At 57.5% G+C, this 21,584-nt stretch overlaps 1 protein-coding gene across 1 annotated transcript in view; it reads left to right on the top strand.

The window, feature by feature from the left end:
• The window catches only part of ANO1 (anoctamin 1), an 87,442-nt gene that overhangs the window by 38,566 nt on the left and 27,292 nt on the right, over positions 1–21,584 (top strand). Inside the window, exons 10-15 of the mRNA XM_058526186.1 lie at positions 357–421; positions 1,240–1,374; positions 4,136–4,296; positions 17,306–17,388; positions 19,433–19,444; positions 20,060–20,131. Of these exons, the coding sequence (XP_058382169.1) occupies positions 357–421; positions 1,240–1,374; positions 4,136–4,296; positions 17,306–17,388; positions 19,433–19,444; positions 20,060–20,131 (528 nt within the window). The remainder of the gene's footprint in view (positions 1–356; positions 422–1,239; positions 1,375–4,135; positions 4,297–17,305; positions 17,389–19,432; positions 19,445–20,059; positions 20,132–21,584) is intronic.

Raw genomic sequence — 21,584 nt, 5'->3', positions numbered from 1 at the left:
GGCTTCCAGTGCAGCTCAGCTCCCACCACCTGTGGGTTCTTTGAGACCCTTAACAGAGCTGAAAGATTGGACCCGCCTTTTCCTGTCCGTCTCCCCTGCCAGCACAGGGACTCCGGGGTTTGGGGCTGCATCTGCCATGCTCACCTCTGAAAGCCCAGTGCCCAGCAGAGTACCTGGCACATGGCCCACTCTCAATAAGTGTTTGTTGAATGAATGAATGATGTAGCTATGAGCTGAATCGATCAGCTCATCAGCGTCCCCATCAGCTCATCAGCGTCCTCATCAGCTGTGTGTTCTGGGGAGCAAACGGGGAGCATGACATTGTCACCAGCCCCTCCCCACTTCCTCTCTCCCAGCTCCTGTATGAAGAGTGGGCGAGTTACGGGGTCTTCTATAAGTACCAGCCCATCGACCTGGTCAGGTAAGAGGGGGTACCGGGAACCAGCCCGGCTTCTCAGTCGGAGGCTGTGGGAGGCGAGTCCTTGGTTGGGTGTCAGTTGGATAAATGTCCCTGTGTGTTTCAACTGGGGACCTGTTCGAACTTGACCCAAGGTCTCCCTGCAGGACCCTGGGCAAGGCTTAACTTAAGCAGTTTATTCAAATTCCCTGGAGGATGGGCTTCTTTCCCTCGTAGTCACCATCTCTCCTCCTCAATCCGCAGCCCAGCTTGACCCAGCCGGCGACTAGGTGGCGTTTCTTGCGTTGCCACCTTGAGAGGAAAAAAAGAGCTGCCTTGGAATTTCTAAGAGTTGCCCCTCTGGCCATTTGTCCTCTCCCAAGAGTCCCTCTGTCCCGGGGCAGGGAGGGGCGGACAGATAGGCAATGTGTGTCCTGTGGGGACCTGGAGACTGGAGTTCAGCCCGTGAAGATTTAGTTAAGTCCGTCGAGGTGCCAAAGACGCTGAATGTTGGAGCAGTGGGTCCTCTGGGCGCCTCCAGGCCGGAGTTCATGGGTTCCTTACTGTGAACAGGACTTGGAAGGGAGCAGACAGCCTCCCGGGGCGGTCCGTGGCGCCCACCTTCCCAGGGCACAGGGGAGAAGGGGGTGGGCGTCGACGAAGCAGAGGGCACCCCAAAGCTGATGGCGTGGCAGAGCCCCACCCACTCTGTACGTCTCGGTCAACAGAACCAGGGCCCGGATTTGAGCCGTTCCTTGCTGGGGAGGGACGTGACGTGTGTTTCCGCGCTGGTGTGGAATGAGAGTAAGCTTGTCCCCGTCTGCCTCTGCCCTGCCTTGCAGGAAGTATTTTGGGGAGAAGATTGGCCTGTACTTCGCCTGGCTGGGCGTGTACACGCAGATGCTCATCCCCGCCTCCGTGGTCGGGATCATCGTCTTCCTTTACGGCTGCGCCACCGTGGATGAGAACATCCCCAGGTAGGTGGGCGGCGCCCGACACGCCCTCTTCTGATGAAGGAGCCACATTCCTCTCACTGCAGCTACAGAACACCTTGGGTCTCGGGCCTCTCACCCTAATTCCGGTACACCCGCTTGGCCCCCCAGGAAATCACACGCCAGGCCCACACAGTGGGATCGAGAGACGCCCGGTGCGAAGGGTTTATTAGCCGTCTAACGGCCAGGGCATCCTTTTCAGGCACGAACACCCTAGGAGAGGTTTTATAGTCAAGAGGAAGACATAAAATAAATATCCAACTCCTTTTCATTCTTTGAAGTTTTTTTTTTCCTTTTTTAGATTTTAGTCATTAAGTGACAAGAAAATTCACTACTTCCTTGTGAGGTTGGGCAGTGAGACAAATGACCGTCCAGAGGCCTCCGTGCAGCTGACTCAGCCTGCAGGGTCTGTTTCTGGGGGCATCATCCCCTGTCCCCAGGGCTCTGGAGATTTTGCAGGAACGGCACCGTAACAAAGGATGGCATGGTGCAACAGAGCCAAGTCTTTGAACGCAGAGCTGACATTCCTTCTGCTGGTCCCCAAAGGTTATGTGGGGCATGGGGAGCCCTTGGAAGAAAGCAGAGACCCCAGAGACCACCCAGCCTCGTGCAGGGGTGTGGTTCTCCCAAAATGGCAGCCAGAACGTGAGTCGAGTTTAGGAGCTCAGAGAACACCGTCCTCGGCGTGCATAGAAGTCTCCGGTCTTTTCTAGTTGTTTCTTAGACTTGCTAATACTCACCCAAAGATAACTGTGTGATGTGTTCAGGACCTCAGGCCCCAACCTCTGTCAGGGACACCGTGCCGATGGGCCAAATGGTGTTTAGAAAGGTGGCTGCCGCCGGCCCTGCCTTCCAGGAGCTGCAGTCTCCCGGGAGAAGTCCTAAGACATCAGTTCAGTTATAGGTCTTATGACACAGCCCAGGATCTCTGAAGCAGAGCTACGGCTTGGAAAATCCATCCGTAGTTCTGGTCAGTAAAGAGCCAATGAGTCTCTACCTGGCCAAGAGACCCACTCTTTACGACTCAGCAGCCAGAGAGGCCATATCTGGTCAATTTTTGTGTAAATGATGTTTTGATACATGAATAACGCCTAAAATATTCCACCCACCCCGAATCAAAACCTTAAAGGAATCTGGCTCACATCCCCTCCACGTTATTTTGGGCACAGGCAGGGGAAAGCTTGTCCCTTTGTTTGCTGATGTGACCTGAGGTCACTGTGCTTGGGTTTGGCTGTGGCCAGGATCAAAGGAAGCCAGAAAGCCCGGAGAGACATGGGGAGAGACATGGTCGGAGACACACAGGGAGAGACGTGTGGAGTGGAGTTTGAGGGGCAGCCCAGGGCATCTCCATCCTCCTCCCTCCCTCCCCTGGAGGGGAAGCAGAGCAGGGCCTCGGCCAGGAGGCTCTGCCCAGGCCCAGGCCAGGCCGGCGTCCAGAGGTGCAAACAGCATTTCCTGGGGACTCTAGAGGCCCGTCCGGCCGGCCTCTGCCCATTGGTGCCTTGGAGGAAGCAGGAGGTGTGTGTCCCCTTGGAGTCCGAGGTCCCCACCCCCTGCCTGGTGCCGCCCCCGCACCTCCCATCGCTACAAAGAACAGGGCTTCCCGTTCCTTGTCTTTATTTTGGCTGAAGGTGGTGCAGAGAGAGGCGGAGAGTTTCACACCGGCAGAAAAAGGCTTTTTGTCTGGCCTGCGTTGTTTGTGCTGGCGGGCAGCAGGCTGGGGCAGCCGTGGCGCCCACAGGCAGGCAAAGATGCAGGGCCCTGGCCCTGCCCACCCTCAGGGCTCCAGGCCCCAAGCCTCGGGCCACTGACTGACAGTGGGGGGTCCTCTATCCGTGGTTCCCTGAGAGGGGCTCAGTCATGCCCACGTGGGATGTCCTGGCCCGTTCTGGCCCCCAGGAGAGGCCCTCAGAACAGAGGAGGCTCAGGGAGGGCAGGAGATAGACCCCCCAGGGAGCTTGGGCACATGTTCCTTCCAGCCCAGCCGCTGGTCTCCTTGAGAGGAGATGTCGGGGCGCCGTTTCCCGCCTTCTTCTGCATCAGAGTGCCCCGGGCGCCTGACACCCAGACTATACCAGGGCCAGCTGCCCCACGCATCCCCACCAGCATGGATTGAGGCCTGCACACGGAAGGGCCTGGCGTCCTTGTGGCATCACCCTATCCTCTCAGTTTCCAGGGATCTTGTAATGGACAGACCTGGAGAGCGTTCACCATTAGCACAGGCCCTCACGGGGCTTGGTTTTTAGAGGGAGGCTGGCCGGGGACACTTGGCTTCTCCGAGAGGTGGCTGCAGTACAGGCAGGGTCCCCCAGAGGTGAACACTCGCCTGCCCCTCTCTGGCCACACACAAGTCTGGACGGGTCCACACTGGAGCCGGCTACAGAAGTTGCAGGCCCCGCGCAAGATGAAAATGCAGGAGCCCTGTTCAAAAATCAAGAATTTTAAAGCAGTGACAGCAGAGCATGAAACCGAACGTGGGGCCCTTCTGAGCAGAGGGTCCTGTGTGACAGCACTTGTCACTCATCTCAGCAGCCCGCCCTGGGTGGAGAGGAGGGATGCGGGCACTGGCTGAAACTGGCTGGCGTGCCGTACCGGTGTCTACCTGGCGGGGACCAAGGGGCCTCGCCACCCCCCAGCACTTTCTGCCACCCCAGCGTGGCTCCCAGGAGGTGTCCGGTCCTCAGGGGCCGGCAGAGGCCCCGTGCGTCCTGGCCGCGGGCCCCTCAGGCTGCCCCCTCTCTTGCAGCATGGAGATGTGTGACCGGAGACACAACATCACCATGTGCCCGCTGTGCGACAGGACCTGCAGCTACTGGAAGATGAGCTCGGCCTGTGCCACGGCCCGGGCCAGCCACCTCTTCGACAACCCGGCCACCGTCTTCTTCTCCGTCTTCATGGCCCTCTGGGGTAAGCAGAGCGCCCACCACCCCGCGTCTTTGGGGCAGAGGCGACTCTGGGTGGGTTCCTGCATTTCTTTCTTCCTGAGATTATCCACAGGCAGCGTTTGTCAGAAGTGAACATAGGAGGGAGGGCGGTGGAGATAATCCCCGTTCTGTCTGCAGGTTACCAGGGTCTGTGCCGTCACACACGCAGACAGGTTATTCTGACCCAGCCAGGAGCCTGGTGAAAAGCTAGGAGGGGGCTTTGCTCCTGGAAACGGGACCTCTTTCCCGGGGCCAGGGTTTGTGGCTCAGCAAGGGCGGCTGCTTTGGAATGGGGAGGGCCTCGGGCTCTGCATTCTTCCCTGATGGTGCTGGGAGAGCTGACCTGGGCCGGGCCCTGGGCCCCGTCTCTCGGTAGATCCTCACAGCCCCCGCAGGCTTCGAGTGCCCATTTTACAGGTAAGGAAGCCAAGGCCCAGAGAGTTGATGTGAGTTGCTCAGTCACTCGGCTCTTGAGTGGCCAAGGCAAGGATTGAACGTAGGATTCCAGAACCTGGGCCCTTAACCAGTGGGCTCCACTCCCACGCCGCGTCCAAGGCAGATGGCTCCTCCTCCAGGAGGCTTCCCTGACGCCAGTCCCACCTGGTACCTGACTCAGGCTCGGGGGTGGGGGAGGCTGGTAAGTGGTGGCTGCATGCATTTCTGCGGACATTTCTGGATTAGCAACCAGGGATGTTGCCTCCCCCACGGTCCCGTGGTACACCCTCTGCCGGAGGGGGATTCAGGATTCGGGCACCGTGTGCTGAGCCATCGCCTGGGCACCAAAGCCCAGTCTTTGCCTCTGGGGGCTCCCATCTACAGGAGATGGAGGTGGGCACAGAGAGGGCACAGAGCAAAGGGTCAGGAACCCAGGGGGAGGGATGTCAGGAGGGACATCCTGGAAGAGGCCTGAGCCCCTTGAGCTGAGTTCTGGAGACGTGGGGCAGGGGTGCTGGGCATTTGTGCAGAGGGACCTGCTGTAGAAATGGAGGGGGCAGTGCTGGTGCCTCCTGGAGCCTCACGTAGCCCCTGCTGAAGGGCAGCCCTGGGCTCTGCATGCTGGGCGTAGGCCCCGTGCGCGTGGGACCCAGACAGAGGCAGTGGTGGACCAAGAAGCCGTTTCTTTCTCAGATGGGGACAGAGGTGCCCTGGCCAGCCAGGAGTGCGGCTCTAAACATCACTGTGGTTTAGATCCCCAAGAATCCGATCAAGTAGAAAGTTCTGTACAAGTGCACTGTTACTGGATGGAATGGGTTGTCAAAGACGTGCCAGAACCTTCTATTTAGAAAGGACACCTCAGAATCTCAGAATCCTTGACGTCAGGGCCCTTTGATTCCCAGCATCAGCTGCTCGGAGGAGGCTAGAAGCCCCGGGGAGGTTTGTCCTCGGAAAGAAGGGACAGCGGAGGCAGAGCGGAGCTGATGCCCGGGCCGTGGGCTCCAGGGCCGCACGCACATTGCCTGAATCCTCTCCGGACCTGAGCCCCATCCCTGCACAGCCTGCAGCCCCCTCCCCTGCCCGAGAGGTTCTGTTCAGAACCCAGTATTTTCTCTGATGGTGTTTGAGTATCGCTCAGCTAGCCCCAGGAAGCGACAGGCACCAGGCAGGAGCCTGAGGTTATCGTCCCACTTGGCCTGGACTTCCTAGAGCGGGGGCTCGGGTTTGGCCCCCGTGTGTGATTTGGAGGCGAGTGTGCAGAGCTGCTGAGAAGCCAAGGAGGGGAGGTCCGCGAGGGGAACCTGTCCTCTCGGCTCCCGCTCCAGCATGGAGAGCGGGGCCGGTTCCTCTGGCGTCCAATCGCCGCTCCATCACATTTCTACACATGCTGGAAACGGGGAATGGCGGCCAGCTCCGGGGACTGGTCCTGGCGAGGGTGTGAGTTGTGCCGACAAGCACCCTCCCCCACTCAAATCTAGGGAGGGGCTTGGTGTCCGTGTCTCCTGCACCGAGGCCTCGTGCCCTGGGCACAGTGCAGCAGCCCCCACCTCTGCCTGCTCGGCTGGGGGGACCTGGTTCTCACACAAGCAGCTTCCACACGGGCCACCAGCCAGCTCTGTCCCCTCATCCGGGGTCCCTGGGCCTGTCTGGCTGCCAGGCCAACACCTACTGGTGGTCCAGAGGGTGACCAGTGAGCAAATGTGACCGTGTGGCACAGAGCACCCGAGGAGCTGGAAGATGGTTCAGTGCCACCCAGGTCGTCCTGTGTCACTCAGCGTGCGTTGGTACACCCCCTTGGGACTCAGAGTCAGCTCTGCCAGTTCACCACCTCATCACTCAAAACCTCGGCTTCCTCGTCTGTAAGATGATGGTGAAATAAGGATGAGAGACAACGGCTGCAAACTCTCAGCCAGTGCTGAGCACGTACATAGCTGACTCTCAGTAAATGGTCCTGCCATTGTTATCACAAACCACTGGCCACGCTGCCGACCACTCTGGGGAGCCATGAGAACTAAATAAGATGGTGTGCACAGAAGTGCCCCCCCAGCGCCTGGCATGTGGGGGACCCTATCAACCAGTATGTACTAAGTGCCCGTGCTGGGCATAGGGAAAACCAAAGGAAGCAAAAACCAATGTGTCTGCTGCCCTGAGAAGTTTATACTCTAGGATTGCAGAGGGAGCGACATGTGCAAAGGCCCTGTGGTGGGGATGCAGGGCCTGTTGAAGGAGGCTGCCAGGAGCAGGGAACAGGTGGGAAGGGGTGCAGGAGGATCTGGAGAGGCCAGCAAGGGCCCACTGGAAAGAACTTCTTGTCCTCGCTGGGAGGAATCAGAAGCCGGTGTGGTCGGCCTGCTGTGTCTAAGATGTTTCCTCATCTTACACTTGAGTCAGAGACGGCAACTTAAGAGGCAGCTTGGGAAGTGGTGAAGGGAGGGCTGAGCCAGCTCCGGCCAGGGACAGTGGCCAGGGCTCTCACTGGAGACCCATATGAGCTCCCCGATGATGCTTAGCCAACTGCGTTTCTCGGAGCCGATGGCGAGAAGCCGGGGTACCCGAGGGCACACAGGGTGCCGAACGCTGGAAGTGAGAGGTGCAGGAGGAGCACTTAGGAGCCCTCGTCACGGCCTCCCTCCCTGGCCCGGGACTCCCCGATTTTGTCCCATCTGAACCCACTTTCCCTGCCTGAAGCTCTGAGAGGGACCCGGCCGGCCGCCTAGACTCCTGGTAGCTGCTTCTCCAAACGAAGGGCCTCCGATGGAGAAGGGACACTGATAATTCCAGAGGGCTCCAGTGTTTCCACTCTCACGCCCGCCACTCCTGCGAGTCAAGGAGACCCCGGCGGGCTTGGCCCAGCGGGTTCCACGCAGCGCACGTGGTATAAATGACGGCCCCCGCGCCCCACCCGTGAACAGAAGGCTTGGAAGGGCTCCGGGAATACAGACTGCGAATCTCGGCCTCCCGGTGCCCTGCCTGTCCCCAGCAGGAGGAGGAGCCTGAGGTCCCCTGGCCGGCGTCCTGCTCTGAAGCCAGCCTCCAGCACGTCCTCTTCTGCGAGCCTCTCCAAACGCGCAGTAATTTGCAGGGACGCGGCCTCGCTCTCTGCCAAGAAGCACCTGGCGGTTTATTTTCTCCTCGGGTTACAGGCGCCGCCCGCCCTGTGGGAGACGGTTCCCTGGGGAAGCGAGCCAGAGGCCCGGGAGCCGCTGGAGAAATGAGCCGTCTCCGGCTGTAATTACCGTATTGTCAGCTTAGAGCGCTCGGTAATGAAAGGTCTTCCACGAGGGGCGCCAGGTGCGGCTCCCTGGGGAGCCGAAAAGTTCTGTTGGATCCTGGCCACTGCGAGTTCCTTCTTAGGAGCACCAGCGCGCCACCCCCTCGTGCCTCCCTGTCGCCTGCGGGAACCCCTGCAGGACAGGTCAGGTGCGGCTGCCACACCCGCGGGACGAGCCTCCCCCACCCAGGCCTTCTCCTCCTCTGCAGTCAGCCCTGGAGTGGACACAGGCCACGCCACTCTTGCGGGAGACTCAGCCCGGCCCTGCTTCCCATGTGGCGGCTCTGGGCTTGTCTGTCCCACTTGCCTGAGCAGCGGGTCTGGGCCTGAAAGTTTAAAAACCGATGGTCTCCCTCTAGTTCTCAAACTGGGTCCCACAGGCTGCTGCTGGGTTCCCTGTCAGACACGAGGGGTAAGCCAGGACGAGGTGCGGCGAGGGAGGTGTCCGGGTGCTCAGTGTCGGGGGCCCATCCACACTTGCCAGACCTCGAGAGTGTCATTACATCCTGCACCGTACATGCCCTGCTTGCCTTCCCCTAGTCCCGACCCTGATTTAAGCTGATGTCAGGCCCTTTACCATTTTTACGGTTTGGGCTTCCATGATTGGGGAAGACGGGCTGAGAAGGTCTGGAACCTCAGCTGGAGCCCACAGCCCCCTTTTCACAAGCGAGAACCCCTGGGAACGCGAGGAGAGGGGTTTCCTGGCGGACGTCACCGGTCCCTGTGACCTGGCGTGGGCGCCCTCATCTCAGCAAAGACAGACACGTGGGAGCCGCCTTGAGACACGTGGCAGACGGTCAGCCGTGGACTGTGCTAGCCTCCGCCGTTCGAGGCCTGGGCAGAGCAGAGCGAGGGGGCAGGTCTTGTGTTCTGGGAATTCTGGGCAGAGTTGGAGACAGACACGTGCAGAAATAAGCATAGCCTGGTGATAAACGCCGTCCCTTCTCTCCATGGGCAGAGGCGTGCGTGTGGTTTTCCCGACGAGGCAGAAAGTAAGAGGCAGGTTAGCAGCTCAGATAAGGGGGAGATTTCCACCGTGAGCCCCCTGCACCGCTGGGCTGGGCTGGCCAGGGAGGTGGCGAATGCCCTGTTCCAGGAGGCATTCAGGGTGAAGTTGGAGGACTCCTCGCTGGGGCTAGCGCAGAGCATGCGGAGGTGATGTCCATGCCTGGTCCAAGGTGGCTTCTGAGACGATTCCCAGGGCCACACCGCAGCTCTGGTTATTAATTTGGGGGTCAGTCTTGCTATAAATTTAGGGTCAGTAGCCGTCAGTCACTAAGCTGGTGTGTATGTGCCCGACATTGGGCCGGATGCCCCTTGACCTTCATCCCACTGCGTCCCCACAGCTGACGCTTTGTCCCCATTTCACAGAGGAGGAAGGTGGGGCTCCTCTGGCAGGGCCGGGCACTGAGCCCACATCTCTCTGAGCCTGTTCTCCCTCCGCTGCCCGCCGCTGCCTCTCTGGACCCTGCGTCCACCGGGAACCATCCCCTTGAGCGCCCCCACCGCCCCTGCTCCTCATTCCCAGCCTCCCTGGCCCTCCCCAAGACCTCAGCACTGGTCAGCTCCTCCCTCCCTCCCTCCCCTCTCTGATCTGGGCCCTGGAAGCTGCAAGCTGAGGCTGGAACACCTCCTGGCTGGGCGCCCAGCCTCCTGGCTCCCCTGCCCCAGTTGGGAAGGTCCACCCGCAGCTCCCACAGGGGAGCTCAGCTTGCACGGGCTGCCGGCTTGACGGTTCCGTCCAATTCAGTAACTCAGTGGGGCTGGCCGTGCAGCGGGTGGTTAGACACAGTCAGGCGGTTAATGCCCCTGTCCGGGCCAGACTCGGGTTCAAATCCCAGCTCTGTCACCCCAGCTGTGTGACCTCAGGCAAGTTGCTTCTACTCTCTGGGCCTCGGGTCCCCGTTTATAAAAAGGACATAGTAATACAACCCCCCTCAGAGGGTCCGAGGGAACATGGAAAGAGTGACTGCTTGTGACGTTCCTGGGGCTGTGCCTGGAGCTGGTTGTCACGTGTGCTGGCTGTTACGTGGGTTCAGAGCACGTGCTTTTTGAAAATGTGAAAACAGCCTGGACCCTAGGAGACTGGAGCTCAGACCCAGCCTCTCACCTGGTGCTTGGAGGCCTCTGTCAACGATGTCACTTCATCTCCTCCAGAAAAGAAGGCGAGCTCAGTTAGCTGGCCCTGCCGAGTGCCGGGCACTGTTGTCTGCACCTTACGTGTGGTGACTCGTTAATTCCCCCAGTGACCCGAGGAGGTAAATAGTCGTGTCACCCCATTTGGCAGATGAACAAATTGAGGCCGCTTTCCCAGGCTTGCACCAGCTAATGAGAGGCAGAGGCAAGACTTGACCCCCGCATTCTGAGTCCCCAGCCCCACATTCTTGAAGACCCATGTCTCTCCCTCTGCCTGCATGTTAACCGGCTCTAGGTGACATCCTCACTTAACACCTGCCTTGCTTACTCCTGATCGGATTACCCCAAATTTATTCTCTCACCTGGAAGCTGCCCCCTCAGGCCCAGACAAATATGCCTCCCTCCCCTTCAGAGCCTGCCCTGAGGACCTACTGTGTGCGGGCCCTGGCTGAGAGCTTGGCACAGGTTGTCTCTGATCCCACAACAGCCCCGGAGGGAGGCTCTGTTGTTATTCTCTGATGAGGACACAACAGCACAGAGAGGTTCGGTGACTTGCCCAAGATCACACAGCTCACAGATTCGCAACAGACACAACAGATCCACGCCCTGGCCCGCAGGCCTCCGAGGTCTGAGCTAGTGCCCTGGTCACACCTCTCCAGCCAAACATCGTCCAGGCCCCATTCTGAGCCCTCCTGGGGGAGCAGAGATTTACCGGGAGCGGGTTGTGGGGGACTCAGAGGCAGAAATGCTGCTCAGCTGGCCAGTCCCACAGGATGTGATTAGATTCATTAAATCCCCTCCACCCCCTGCAGTGAAGCCGGATGCTCATGTCACACTTCTTCACTGGGCACCTACTGTGTGCAGAGCGGGGGCCCCTTCACACCCTCAGAGGTGGTGGCCAGCCCTACAGCAGCCCCTCCCCTGGGAGAAGACCAGATGGTTCCGTCCCCCGAGACGTGGGGAAAGGGGCAAATCTGTGTTTCCGACGTTTGCCCCCCACCTCCTCCTCCAGCTCCACGCCCACCGTGGGAGACGGCAAATGTGCCCGTCTGTCAAGTGCAAGTTCAGTCTACACACTCCCGTTTGGGGGGAAAAATAACAAAAAAGCCAAACCACTCCCGTGGAGCACTTACTTTGGGCAAAAGGAGCTGATTATCCATCCTGCCGGGCCTGAGAAGGAGTGTTGGCCCCCGCCCCTGCCCGCAGGGGGAGGGAGGGAGGGAGCCAGTGCCCCTGTCCCCAGGCCCTTTCACGCTGCTGTCAGGCGTAATTAGCAGAGATCTGCCATTGTTGGTTTTTTAATCCCTTGTTCAATTATTTGCTCGTTACCCTCTAAGGGATCATTTTCCCTCTGCTGTTTCTCCTCCCGCTGTGTCTTGTGTCTTTTCTTCTTCTGTCCTCCCGCTGTTAACATTTCTGCTCCCACAATGACAGGGGGCGACCCGAACCTGTTACTGCCGGGAGCAGGGCTGTATCACCACCGGAGCACTCTCCTCCCGCCCCGCGGCTTTAACTTTGCGTCCACTCCTCCGTGGGGTCCCGCCGGCCCAGGGGCTGACACGCGGGTCCTGGAGATGCCAGCTCACCCCTGCCTGCGATGTATAACTTTTCAAAGCCTCAAGTAAGGTGTCACACGAAGCAACTTGGAGCCCCATTTAGGTCTTCGCCCCGGGATCAATTTTCTGAAATTATGGCATAATAATGGGGTTTTAACTGTTTGTCAGTTCCGTGCAGAACAAAGGCGGTTATTCGATTTGAGCCTGGCTGCAAAAAACTGGTGAAAGATGGTCGCAACCTCAGTGCAATGGCAGAGGTGCGATGGAAACCGCCCCCCGGGGGCCCCGAGACTCTGAACGGAGCTGGCAGGTCACCCCAAGCTGGGGGGGTGTAGGGAGAGCTGTACGGTGCTTCTCTGCTGGAATTGAAAGGCCGTGGTGGGTTCGTGAGCTAGAGCTTGTTCAGAGGACAAATGAGGAGGGTGCCAGGTGAGTCAGCGAGGAAGGGAGGGCTGGAGGCATCTGTGCCTGAACCCCGTCTCCACCGCGTGCCGACAGGCAGGATCGGCGTTCTTCTGCTCCCGCAGCTCCCATCCCCACTTGGAGAAAATGGAGTGTGCGTTGAGCGACCATTTGACTGTGTTGGGAGCCCCAGGTTCATGAAGCTGGTCTCTGCTCTCGGGGTCGAATTTTAAGGAGGACGCAGGCCCTGCTCTGACGGAGTTTGAGTGGTTGAGCCCCCAGGGCCCACGGGCTCAGGAGTGGGTGACAGAGGTCTGGGAGACAAGACTCCAGCCCATAGGGAGCTTGGACCTCACCAGGGAGACGGGGCCGTTCTCTGCGCAGCTGCAGGAGCACCCCAGCATCCTCAGAGCCGGACCGCTGTGGCCGCTGAGATGCTGACATCAGGTCTGAGAGGCTGCGAGGCTCCAACTGGCACAAAAGACAGTTGGAAGGCGGAACCAAGAGCATCTAATGCACATCCAAGATCATGCCGTCGTTGCAGCAACAAAATTTCGGGGGAGAGAGAGCTCGGAAAGGGGATTCAGCAGCCAGCCGAGGAGGCATCCAGAATGAGGGAGATTGGCGTTAGACTTAGGCGCGAAGACAATTTGGACAGGTCGAGTCAAGACAGGGCCGAGGGAGGAGGGGTGGAGGCCACCTGGGAGGAGAGCATGGGGTGATGGACAGCCGCTAATCTGAGGGACAGAGAGATGGATGGAAGGAAAGAAAGACAGACGACGGATAGATCAGTGCTTCTAGAAGCCTGTGTAGACAGGCGCGACCCACAGAGCTTGTTCAGATGGAGATTCTGTGTGCCCAGGAATCTGTGTTTTAACATGCTCCTGGGGGAGTCTGATACAGCGGATCCCAGGCCCACACGGAGACACCCTGGAGGAAAATGGACAGATTGCCCCCACCCCACAGAGAACCACATCGTGTGTCCTTCCCATCGGTGTTCTCTGTACACAGCAGGTGAACACACAGGGGAGTCTATACCCATAGTTCTGTGATTCGCTTTTTTGTTTAATTGAGGTGAAATTCGCATAAAGTAAATGTAACCGTTTCAAGTGCACAATTCAGTGGCAGTTAGTGCGTTCACTATGTTGTGCAACCATCACCACTCTTTGGTTCCAAAACACTTTCATCACCCCAAAAGGAAACCCCGTCTCCGTAAGCGGTCAGCCCCATGCTCCCTGTCTGCCCAAACCCTGGCGGCCACCAGTCTGCTTTCTGTCTCCATGGATTTACGTGTAAATATGCTGGATGTTTCGTCTAAACGGAACCATGCCCTATGCGGCCTTTTATTCTATGATCAGCCTCTTAACGAGACGTGGTGGAGACCCTTCCAGGTGAGCCAGGTGGAAAGAGCGCTCCTCTGTCACACCCTCGCCATGGGCGGGTCCCGCCCCGAGCGCTGGTGCGGATCGACTCGTGGAGACCCACAGACGGTGCTGTTATCGAGCCCACTGTACAGACGTGGGGACGGAGGCTGGCAGAGGCAGGGTGCTCACGCTCCCAGGCTCACACCTGGATTCCATCCGGGGTGGATCCAGCGTCCTTCCTTCATCTGCCGCCTCTGGGCTCCTCTGCAAGAATGTGTTTGTCTCACAAGCGTCATGAGAACAAATGTTTGAAGAAGGAAGGCTTCCGCTCAGCCGCCTGCTTCCGCCCTGGCCAGGATCCCTCTTTGCTGCCTGTGTTTTGTGCTGTGCTGCTCTCTGGGCCCTGGATTTGGGGGGCAGGGTCTTGTCTCTTTGGCCCCCTTTTGTGGCTGCTGAGGTCAAGGCCGTTTCTTCATTTCTTTTGTACTTTGACCAGGTTCAGCACACGGCTTGTCCTCGTGTGGGTGGGAAGCCACCACCCCTGACCCCGGCCGATCTTGGCGTCAGAAGTCCTGGATCCAGGTTTCTGCCGTTTATTAACCAGCGCCTCAGTTTACCTGTCTGTACAATGGAGTGTTATCCCTGTGTCGAGCGCTCAGGGGTGGGATGAAAGGAGATGAGATGGGCGTGCAAAGGCACCGCGCCCCACGCCTGACTCCAGCCAGATGTTGCATGACATCTGTGTGATGGAGTTGGCACGTTGGCAAGGAGAACCATTACAGGAGCCTCAAAGGGCAGGGGTGGGAACCCCGCAGGCCCCACTGCTGTCTGCACAGTTGGTGTCAGGAGGGAAGACTGCAGGGGCACAGTTGGGAAGGACGGACACTCGGTTTTCTTCCCGCCTTTGCCCAGGCCAGAAAGTGGTTTTTCATGATGCCCAGCTTTGAGCTGAGAGCTCGGGACTGCCCTCTGGGCTCAGCATGAGCCTTCACATCTCCCCTCCTGCTGGCCAAGCCTGAACTCTACAACTCTACCCCTTTGCTCCAAAGCAGGCATGGCAAACTCAGTGCCACAGTCCAGGCAATAGAGCGTGGTGGGGTCTGTGGCCAAGTGGAGAAGGCATGCCTAAACTTTGTTTGACAAAGGGATGGTCACTCCTCAGCTCCAGCCTTCTGGTGCCAAGGCTTCCAGTTTTTAAAGCATCAGCAGGAAATTCATAATTTTATATAAAATGTCTTTATTTCTTAAACATAAATGAGCCAAATAAGCGTTGTCTATATGCTGTCTCTACTCCCGGCCACGAGGGTTCAGTCTTAGTCCTGGTCAACCCACAAATCTCTCTGGGAGAAGGCCCTTGTGTCTTAAGACATTTAACAGTACAAAATCTAAGCAAGAATGCCTGGCTTCAAATACCAGCTGCCTAGCTGTGTGACCTTGGGCAAATTACTTAACCTCTCTGTGCCTCCATTTCCTCATCCGTAAAATGGCAATACAAGTTTTGCTTTAATAATCAGACTACTTATTATGACTATGATTATTATTCCCTTCGAGAGTCTATGCAGAGGTCAGTCAAGCACGGTGGTTAACTATGGACTCTGGGGCCAAATAGAATGAGGTTCAGATCCCACTCCTGCTGTTAGCTGACCCTGGGCAGAGCATTTGACCCTCTGAGGCTCTGTTCTTGTTTGTAAATTGGTGAATGGAAATCACTCCTACGCCCGGCGTTGTGGCCAGGATCAGGTTAGCTGACGTCAGTGAGTTCCTAGCACAGCACGTGGTACGTGGTGGTCCTCACCCGGTACCTGCTGTTCCCACACTTCGGGCTGGTGAGTGGAGGGAGGAGGAGGTCCAGGGAGTGGAGGTGAGGCTGGGGGAGCCTGGGAATGGGGCAGCCAGGACAAGGGAGGTAAACAGGCCAAATCCTCGGGTGTGCCTGGAGCCAGCGCTCCCGCATGGGTCTGCTCTCACTTGGCCCGAGGTCTGAAAGGAGGCAGAGGAGGACGGAGGAAAAGAGCCAGAAGGAGACATCTCACATCTTCCTTCTCGGGAGGTGCCTCGGCCACAGGCGGGCCTGCCCAGACCACACGGCAAGAGCCCGTCTCCTCCTGGAGTCCTTGCCACGATGGGCTCGTATGTCTGCTGAGTACATAGTTGTATCACAGGGAACTACATTTCCCAGGCTCCTTTGCTCTCCCATTTCCTGGTAGGTTCAGCCAATGGGAAGCCCTGATGGGAGATCAGCCGGCGGAGGAAGGGCGAAGCCAGGGTATTTCTCCCCGTCTCCCTGTGCTTCCTGGGGCATCCCTGGTGGATGCTTTGTCTTCTCCCTGGCTCTCACTTCCACCGGAAAGGCCTCCCTCCACGATCCTGGCTTCCTCTGGGCAGCCCCAGTTTCTGGCTCTGGTAACACCACCCCCCATTGTCCCATCACCCCTAAATTGGCAGCAGCCTCCTGCTGTTGCTAATCTCTGGGTGGTCTCACCATCCCTTGCTTGTCTTCTCAGCTCTTCCAATTCCCAGGATTAAATTACCCCAGTTTGAAAGACCTGGAGAGGTTCCTGTTTCCTGGCTGGGCCTGGCTGGCACGACATCTGATACTTAAAGAGTTACCCATTATGCACAAACCCATGCAAACTCGGAGGCCCTGTTTTCACCTCACTTTAGGGGGGCACGTTCTGTGTAGACCAAAGCTCTCTGCGCCGGGAGATGAGTCAGAGTCAGACCCACTTCTAACCAATTCCAGAGCTGCCTTCTTTCCCAGCGGAGGACCAGGTTGGTGAATTTGCACTCAAGTTTCACAGTTACACGTCTCATTTTATTTCCGTCTTGACGCCACCACTTATCAGACAAGCCATTTAATTCCTCCGAGCCTCGGTTTCTCCTCCGTAAAATTGAGGAAAGACTAGCACCTCCCCCCTAGGATTACTGTGAGGTTTAAATCAGATTAATACTTTAGGTGATGGCTCTTCAGTGCCTGGTACAACAGCTCAAGGATCCTGGGCTCTGGATAACTGTCTGACCACTCTGGTGGTTACTCCAACCCTCGGCCTCTGCTGATTGTTCTGTATGGGGGGAAGCATTAATGATAAATGATTCACCCAGTTGCATCTCCCTTTGCAAGTCGTGTGCTCATAAAAGCCATTCATTCATTCAGTGAGCACCTGTCTGTGCCAGGCACCGGGCTGTGTGCTGGAATCCAGATGAGCGAGTCCCCACCCCTGCCCCACACACAACAAGGGCCACTCGACACGGAACAGGGATCAAAAGTGGAACAGCGTGGACACTGTGAGCAGGAGAGGTCCCAAGAGGAGTTAGTTTCTTTCTGACACTGAGGAGAATGGTCAGAGGCTTCCTGGAGGAGGTGGCGTTTGAATTATCTTAAGTGTGTTGGGAATACGAAGCAGGATGTAGTGGCTAAGAGTGCAGCTCAGCACCTGTGTGGGTTTGAAGCTGGAGTGAGTGGCCTCGGCCCACCCCTCACCCTTTCTGACCTCAGGACCCCCACCTGTTAACCTGGGGTCCCCAAGATCGATGGAGCAGGATGGGTAAGAGCGCAGGCCCTGGGACCAGCCTGCCCGGCTCCTCACTGGCTGGCTTGGGCAGGACTTGATTTCCCATGCCTCAGTTTCTCCGTCTGTAAAATGGGAAGGTGATCATCCCTGCCTCGCAGGGTCGGTGGGAGGGCTGAACGGGTTAGTTCACATGAAGTTCTGGGTCCAGCACGTCGTCACCCTCGCTCACCAAGTGGCACAGAAGAGGAGAACACTTTTATGTCATCGAATGTTTCGGGGGCGTCCCTGACTTTCTGGTTTTCGTCCCTGCCTGCAGCCGCCACCTTCATGGAACATTGGAAGCGGAAACAGATGCGGCTCAATTACCGCTGGGACCTCACTGGCTTCGAGGAGGAGGAGGTGAGTGGGTTTGGCGCCGCGCCCCCCACGCCCTCCCCCGTGTCCCCCTGCCCCCGCCCCGTTACCTCCTGGGGACTCACATGGAAGCCGGAGGTCGTAAAGCCCGGGCGAGGCTGTGCCCCCGCCCGCTTCTCCCCTCATCTCCCTGGTGCCTGAATCACCCTCGGTTGCTGGGGCGACCGTTTGATGTCTGCTGGAGTGTTTTTGATCTCGATGCTCACATGGACGCGCCACCCACCAGCGCAGTCGGGGACGCATGCCAGGGCTCACCGCGCTGACCTCATCGTGTCTGGGGGAGGCCGGTGGGTCTGGGGAGGGGACCGCCGCCGCCCACGAGGCTGAGTCCCCAAAGGCAGCTCTGAGCCTTTGCCCTGGTGCCAAACCCGCGCTCCTCAGAGCCAGCTCCCCGCCTGCAGTGGGGCGCGGCTGAGAAGCGGGAGCAGATCCCTCCCCAAGAGAGGCTGCACCAGATGCTGGGCGTCTTTCTGCTCCAGAGAGGGGGCACGCGAGTGGCCACTGCGATGGTGGCGAACCCCTCTCCCCGGGTTCCTCCGGAGAAGCTGGCCGCTGCCCTGTCCCGAGTTGCCAGCTCCAGCCGGAATTCCCATGGGATGAGCGGGAATGAGAAGGAAACACGGTCCCCACAAATAGCCACGGCGCAGGGCAGAGCTGTAAGGTGTGGCCCGATGACCAGTACCTAGTTTTATAAAACACCGCACGCTTTTTTTTTTTTTAAAGAGAAACTGCGCATGCATTTTCGTTGTCATATGAAAATCTCGCCCATCAATTTTTTAAACATCCCTGTTGCATTTCCCACACAACGTGTTTCCTCCTGAGACTGGATGGGTGGGTCAGTCTTCAGCCGAGTGTGTAGTGCAGGCGGAGAAGCTGGAGCGCGGGCTCTGTGCTGACAATACTGTTGAGAGACAAGGGGGCTAGAGGCTGCTGGGAGAGGCACGGTGGCTTAGAGATGGCAAAGCGGCCGTCTGGGTCCCGGCAGCCTGGGTGGCATCCTGGTTTGGCACCGCCCTCGCTGTGTGAGCTGGGGCCAGTCGCTTTCGGTCTCTGTGCATCAGTGTCCTCACCTCTCAAGTAGAGACTGAAGAATGGTCGTCATTCGAGTTTGAGGGGAGCTCAATGGGTCAACAGATAAAACGCACTTAGAGCAGAGCCCAGTAAGTGCCCCATAACCGGTCACCCGGCTAGCCACCTCTGGGCTCAGCCCTCTTCCACAGGGGTCTCCTTATCCCCTGTCGCAAATGGCGAGACCAAGGCGCATGCACCCAGTCCGTGACATGCGGCTGTTCTGGGGTGGAGCCAGGCTGTGGAACCCGGCGGGGTCTGGGTCAGCCGTCTGCCTGGGCGGGTTCCTTCCTTGTTCCTGTTTCAATGAGAAAGATGCAAATAGAACAAACAGCAGTCATCGTCCTATTATTTTAGAAGATTTAGGATGTCCTTTTCATGACGTCCCTGTGGCTGGGGGAACATTGGGGGATGGCGGCCAGTCCCCTAGTTCAACCCCTGGGAGACCCATCCCATGATCTCTTCACACTGACGGCTCCAGTGCCTGATTTGGGGACGGCGATCAGAGCCATTGGGCACGGGGCTCAAGGGGTCTGAATGAGTTATCCAAAGTGAGCCCCCCACGGCTGGCCAGGGTCTCTTTGGGGAGTTAACCACCTGGGGCAAAGGGGCGGCCTCTCCACACAGTCGGAACCCCAGGCGTTGGCTCCCAGAGCAGAAGGAGTGTGTCCGGTCGACCGGCCTGTGTGGCCTTCCCTGAGTCGAAATTTCAGTCCGGCGCCCCCTCGGGAATTCCTAAAACACACGAGCTGCAGAGCAGCGGCTGGCGGTCGTCCTAAAGTGGCAGTGGTCTTCAGCAGATCCGGGATTCATTTCCCAAGTCCTAGTCCACCTCTGTCCACTTACCTTCCTCCTGGTTCTTAAGAAAATTATCTTTAGAAGACGTGCCTTGTTTCTTAAAAAAACAGCACAAGTAATGAAATCTTTTTGTTTTTGTCTTTACGTTTCTGGTTCCCCGAAGGAGGCTGTCAAGGTTTGGAAATTTTTGTCACTCTTCTCTCTTCATAGCCTGTCTCCCCGGGAGAGGGACCTCGCGCACCTGATCCGTCTGTTTCTACCGCGCAGCTCCCCGCAGCTCTTCTACCTCGGGGGGCAGGGGTGGTCTCTGCTTCCCCCCACCTCCGGGTCTCTCTTAACCCCGTCTTCCGTTCCAGCGCCCTTCGCTGACCTGCTCTGGGCTCCCCCGGGGCCTGGCGCCTCTGGTCTGCCCACGCTTGCTGACGCTTTCCTGCCGTCCCTTCTGACCCCCGCGGCTCCTGACAGAACGTTCTCGGGGGCCCGTTCATAGCTGGCTGTTCACAATGAGAAAGTGGGCCGCGGGGCGGGCTGCAGCCTGGAACAGACTTACCTGCCTCCGGGACACAGAGCCAGATTCTGTGGCCTTCCCAATGGGCTGGGGTTCCCAGCAAGGGGAAAATCCTGGATAGACTGTGTGCAGAGAGTTCTAAATTAGAAATGGTACAAACCGCCAGCTAGGAACTGGCCCCAAAGGCTGCTCAAGGCAAATCTATGGACTGAATTTGCCATGTGTGCTCATGTTGAGGATCTCAAACTCATAATTAACTAGGCTCCCTGTTGACTTTCGCAGGACCATCCCAGAGCCGAATACGAAGCCCGAGTTTTGGAGAAGTCGCTTAGGAAAGAATCCAAAAACAAAGAGGTACGGTGGCCGCCGCCAGTTGGCTTTCCCAGTAGTAAAACACTGTATGTTCATCAACAGTATAGACCGGGATCGGCAAACACTGTACGTTCATCAGTGGTATAGACTAGGGGCCAGCCCCCAGACAGGGGCCAGATAGTAAGTGTTTTAGGCTCCGCAGGCCTCTGTCACAGCTACTCAATTCTGCCATTGTAGCACGAAGCAGCCATAGACAGCAGGTAAACAAATGGACCTGGCTGTGTTCCAATAAAACTTTATTTATAAAAATAAGCAGGGGGCCGTATTTGACCAGGGGCCGTAGTTTGCCAAACCTACTATAGATCTACCTTCTTAATCTACCCTGAGGGTGATCTCAAACTTCAGCCAACATTTCAACATCAAGAACCAGGTAGCTTGGCAGGTTTTGCAGTACATTTGATGTTCGTGGTGGGCACCCCCTTGTGTTCTGTGTTGAATGATGAAATGGAAGGGTTTGCCCAACCAGGGTCCCTGAGCCAATGGCTAGTTCGTTGTTTCATGCACAGACTACGAAAATGAGAGAGATGTTGTTTTTGTGGTGTTCTCAAGGCCATCATCTTTTTATAATAAATGCCTTTTTTTTTTCTCCCCAAACCTCTCATTCGAATTGGCGGTCTTCCGTTCGCAGCCTGAATTCTCACAAACCTCTAGAGGTTCTTGGCTGTTTTTTTAAGGAGGTATTTTTACATGACCTGGGATAAGCACGGAGCCCCCCACCCCAGGCCCTTGTCAGCCTCTAACTGTGGCTGGGGAAGTTTGCACCAGTATTGAAGGGAGGGGGAACAGTTGAAAGATGCTCTTCCCAGCTCCCACATTTGCACTCTTGGCCTCTGGGACTGATCGGGACCAACCCCGGGGTTTATCTTTCCTTGTCATTGTGTCACATGGACAGGGTTTGCTGGTTCAAAGTGGCTGGGGGTCACGATTGCCAAAATCCTATCCGTGAGGTAAAGTGGGTGCACCAGAAGCCCCCTCTGGGGCTCCAGCTCCCGTAACACGGCAAAAATCCAGCTTTGTCCTGCCCCAGCGAGAAAGGGATGCTCCTCTCTGAACACCCTCTTACAGTCTGAGTGGGTGCCAAAAAAACAACAAAAGTGTGAGTTGTCTCCCCAAATAAGGAGACTGCCTTTTCAATTTAACAGATCAGAACGTGTGCACCTTCCAGCGCATGCTGCCTTCTGAGCAGCCACTCTGTGGCCCCGAATGGCTCCGTTAGCCCCTCTGGGCCTGTTTCCTCCTTCTAAAGGGAGAGGCGTGGACACCACTGCCTCTGAAGCCCTGCAGGCCTCTACTGTGGGCCACTGAGACCCGTGCTCAGTGCGGCATCCTCAGCCCCAAGACGGTCCACCCCGTGGCTTTATGGCGGCACCTCTTAGCGTGAGCATGGATGGGTATTCCATTCCTTCCTAAGGAAAAAAAGAAAAGCTTTGTGGCA

Source organism: Diceros bicornis, chromosome 31 (assembly GCF_020826845.1).
Source record: "Diceros bicornis minor isolate mBicDic1 chromosome 31, mDicBic1.mat.cur, whole genome shotgun sequence".
Lineage (NCBI taxonomy): Eukaryota > Metazoa > Chordata > Mammalia > Perissodactyla > Rhinocerotidae > Diceros > Diceros bicornis.
Note: the sequence above shows the minus strand (reverse complement) of the source record. Positions and strands in the feature narration are given on the sequence as shown.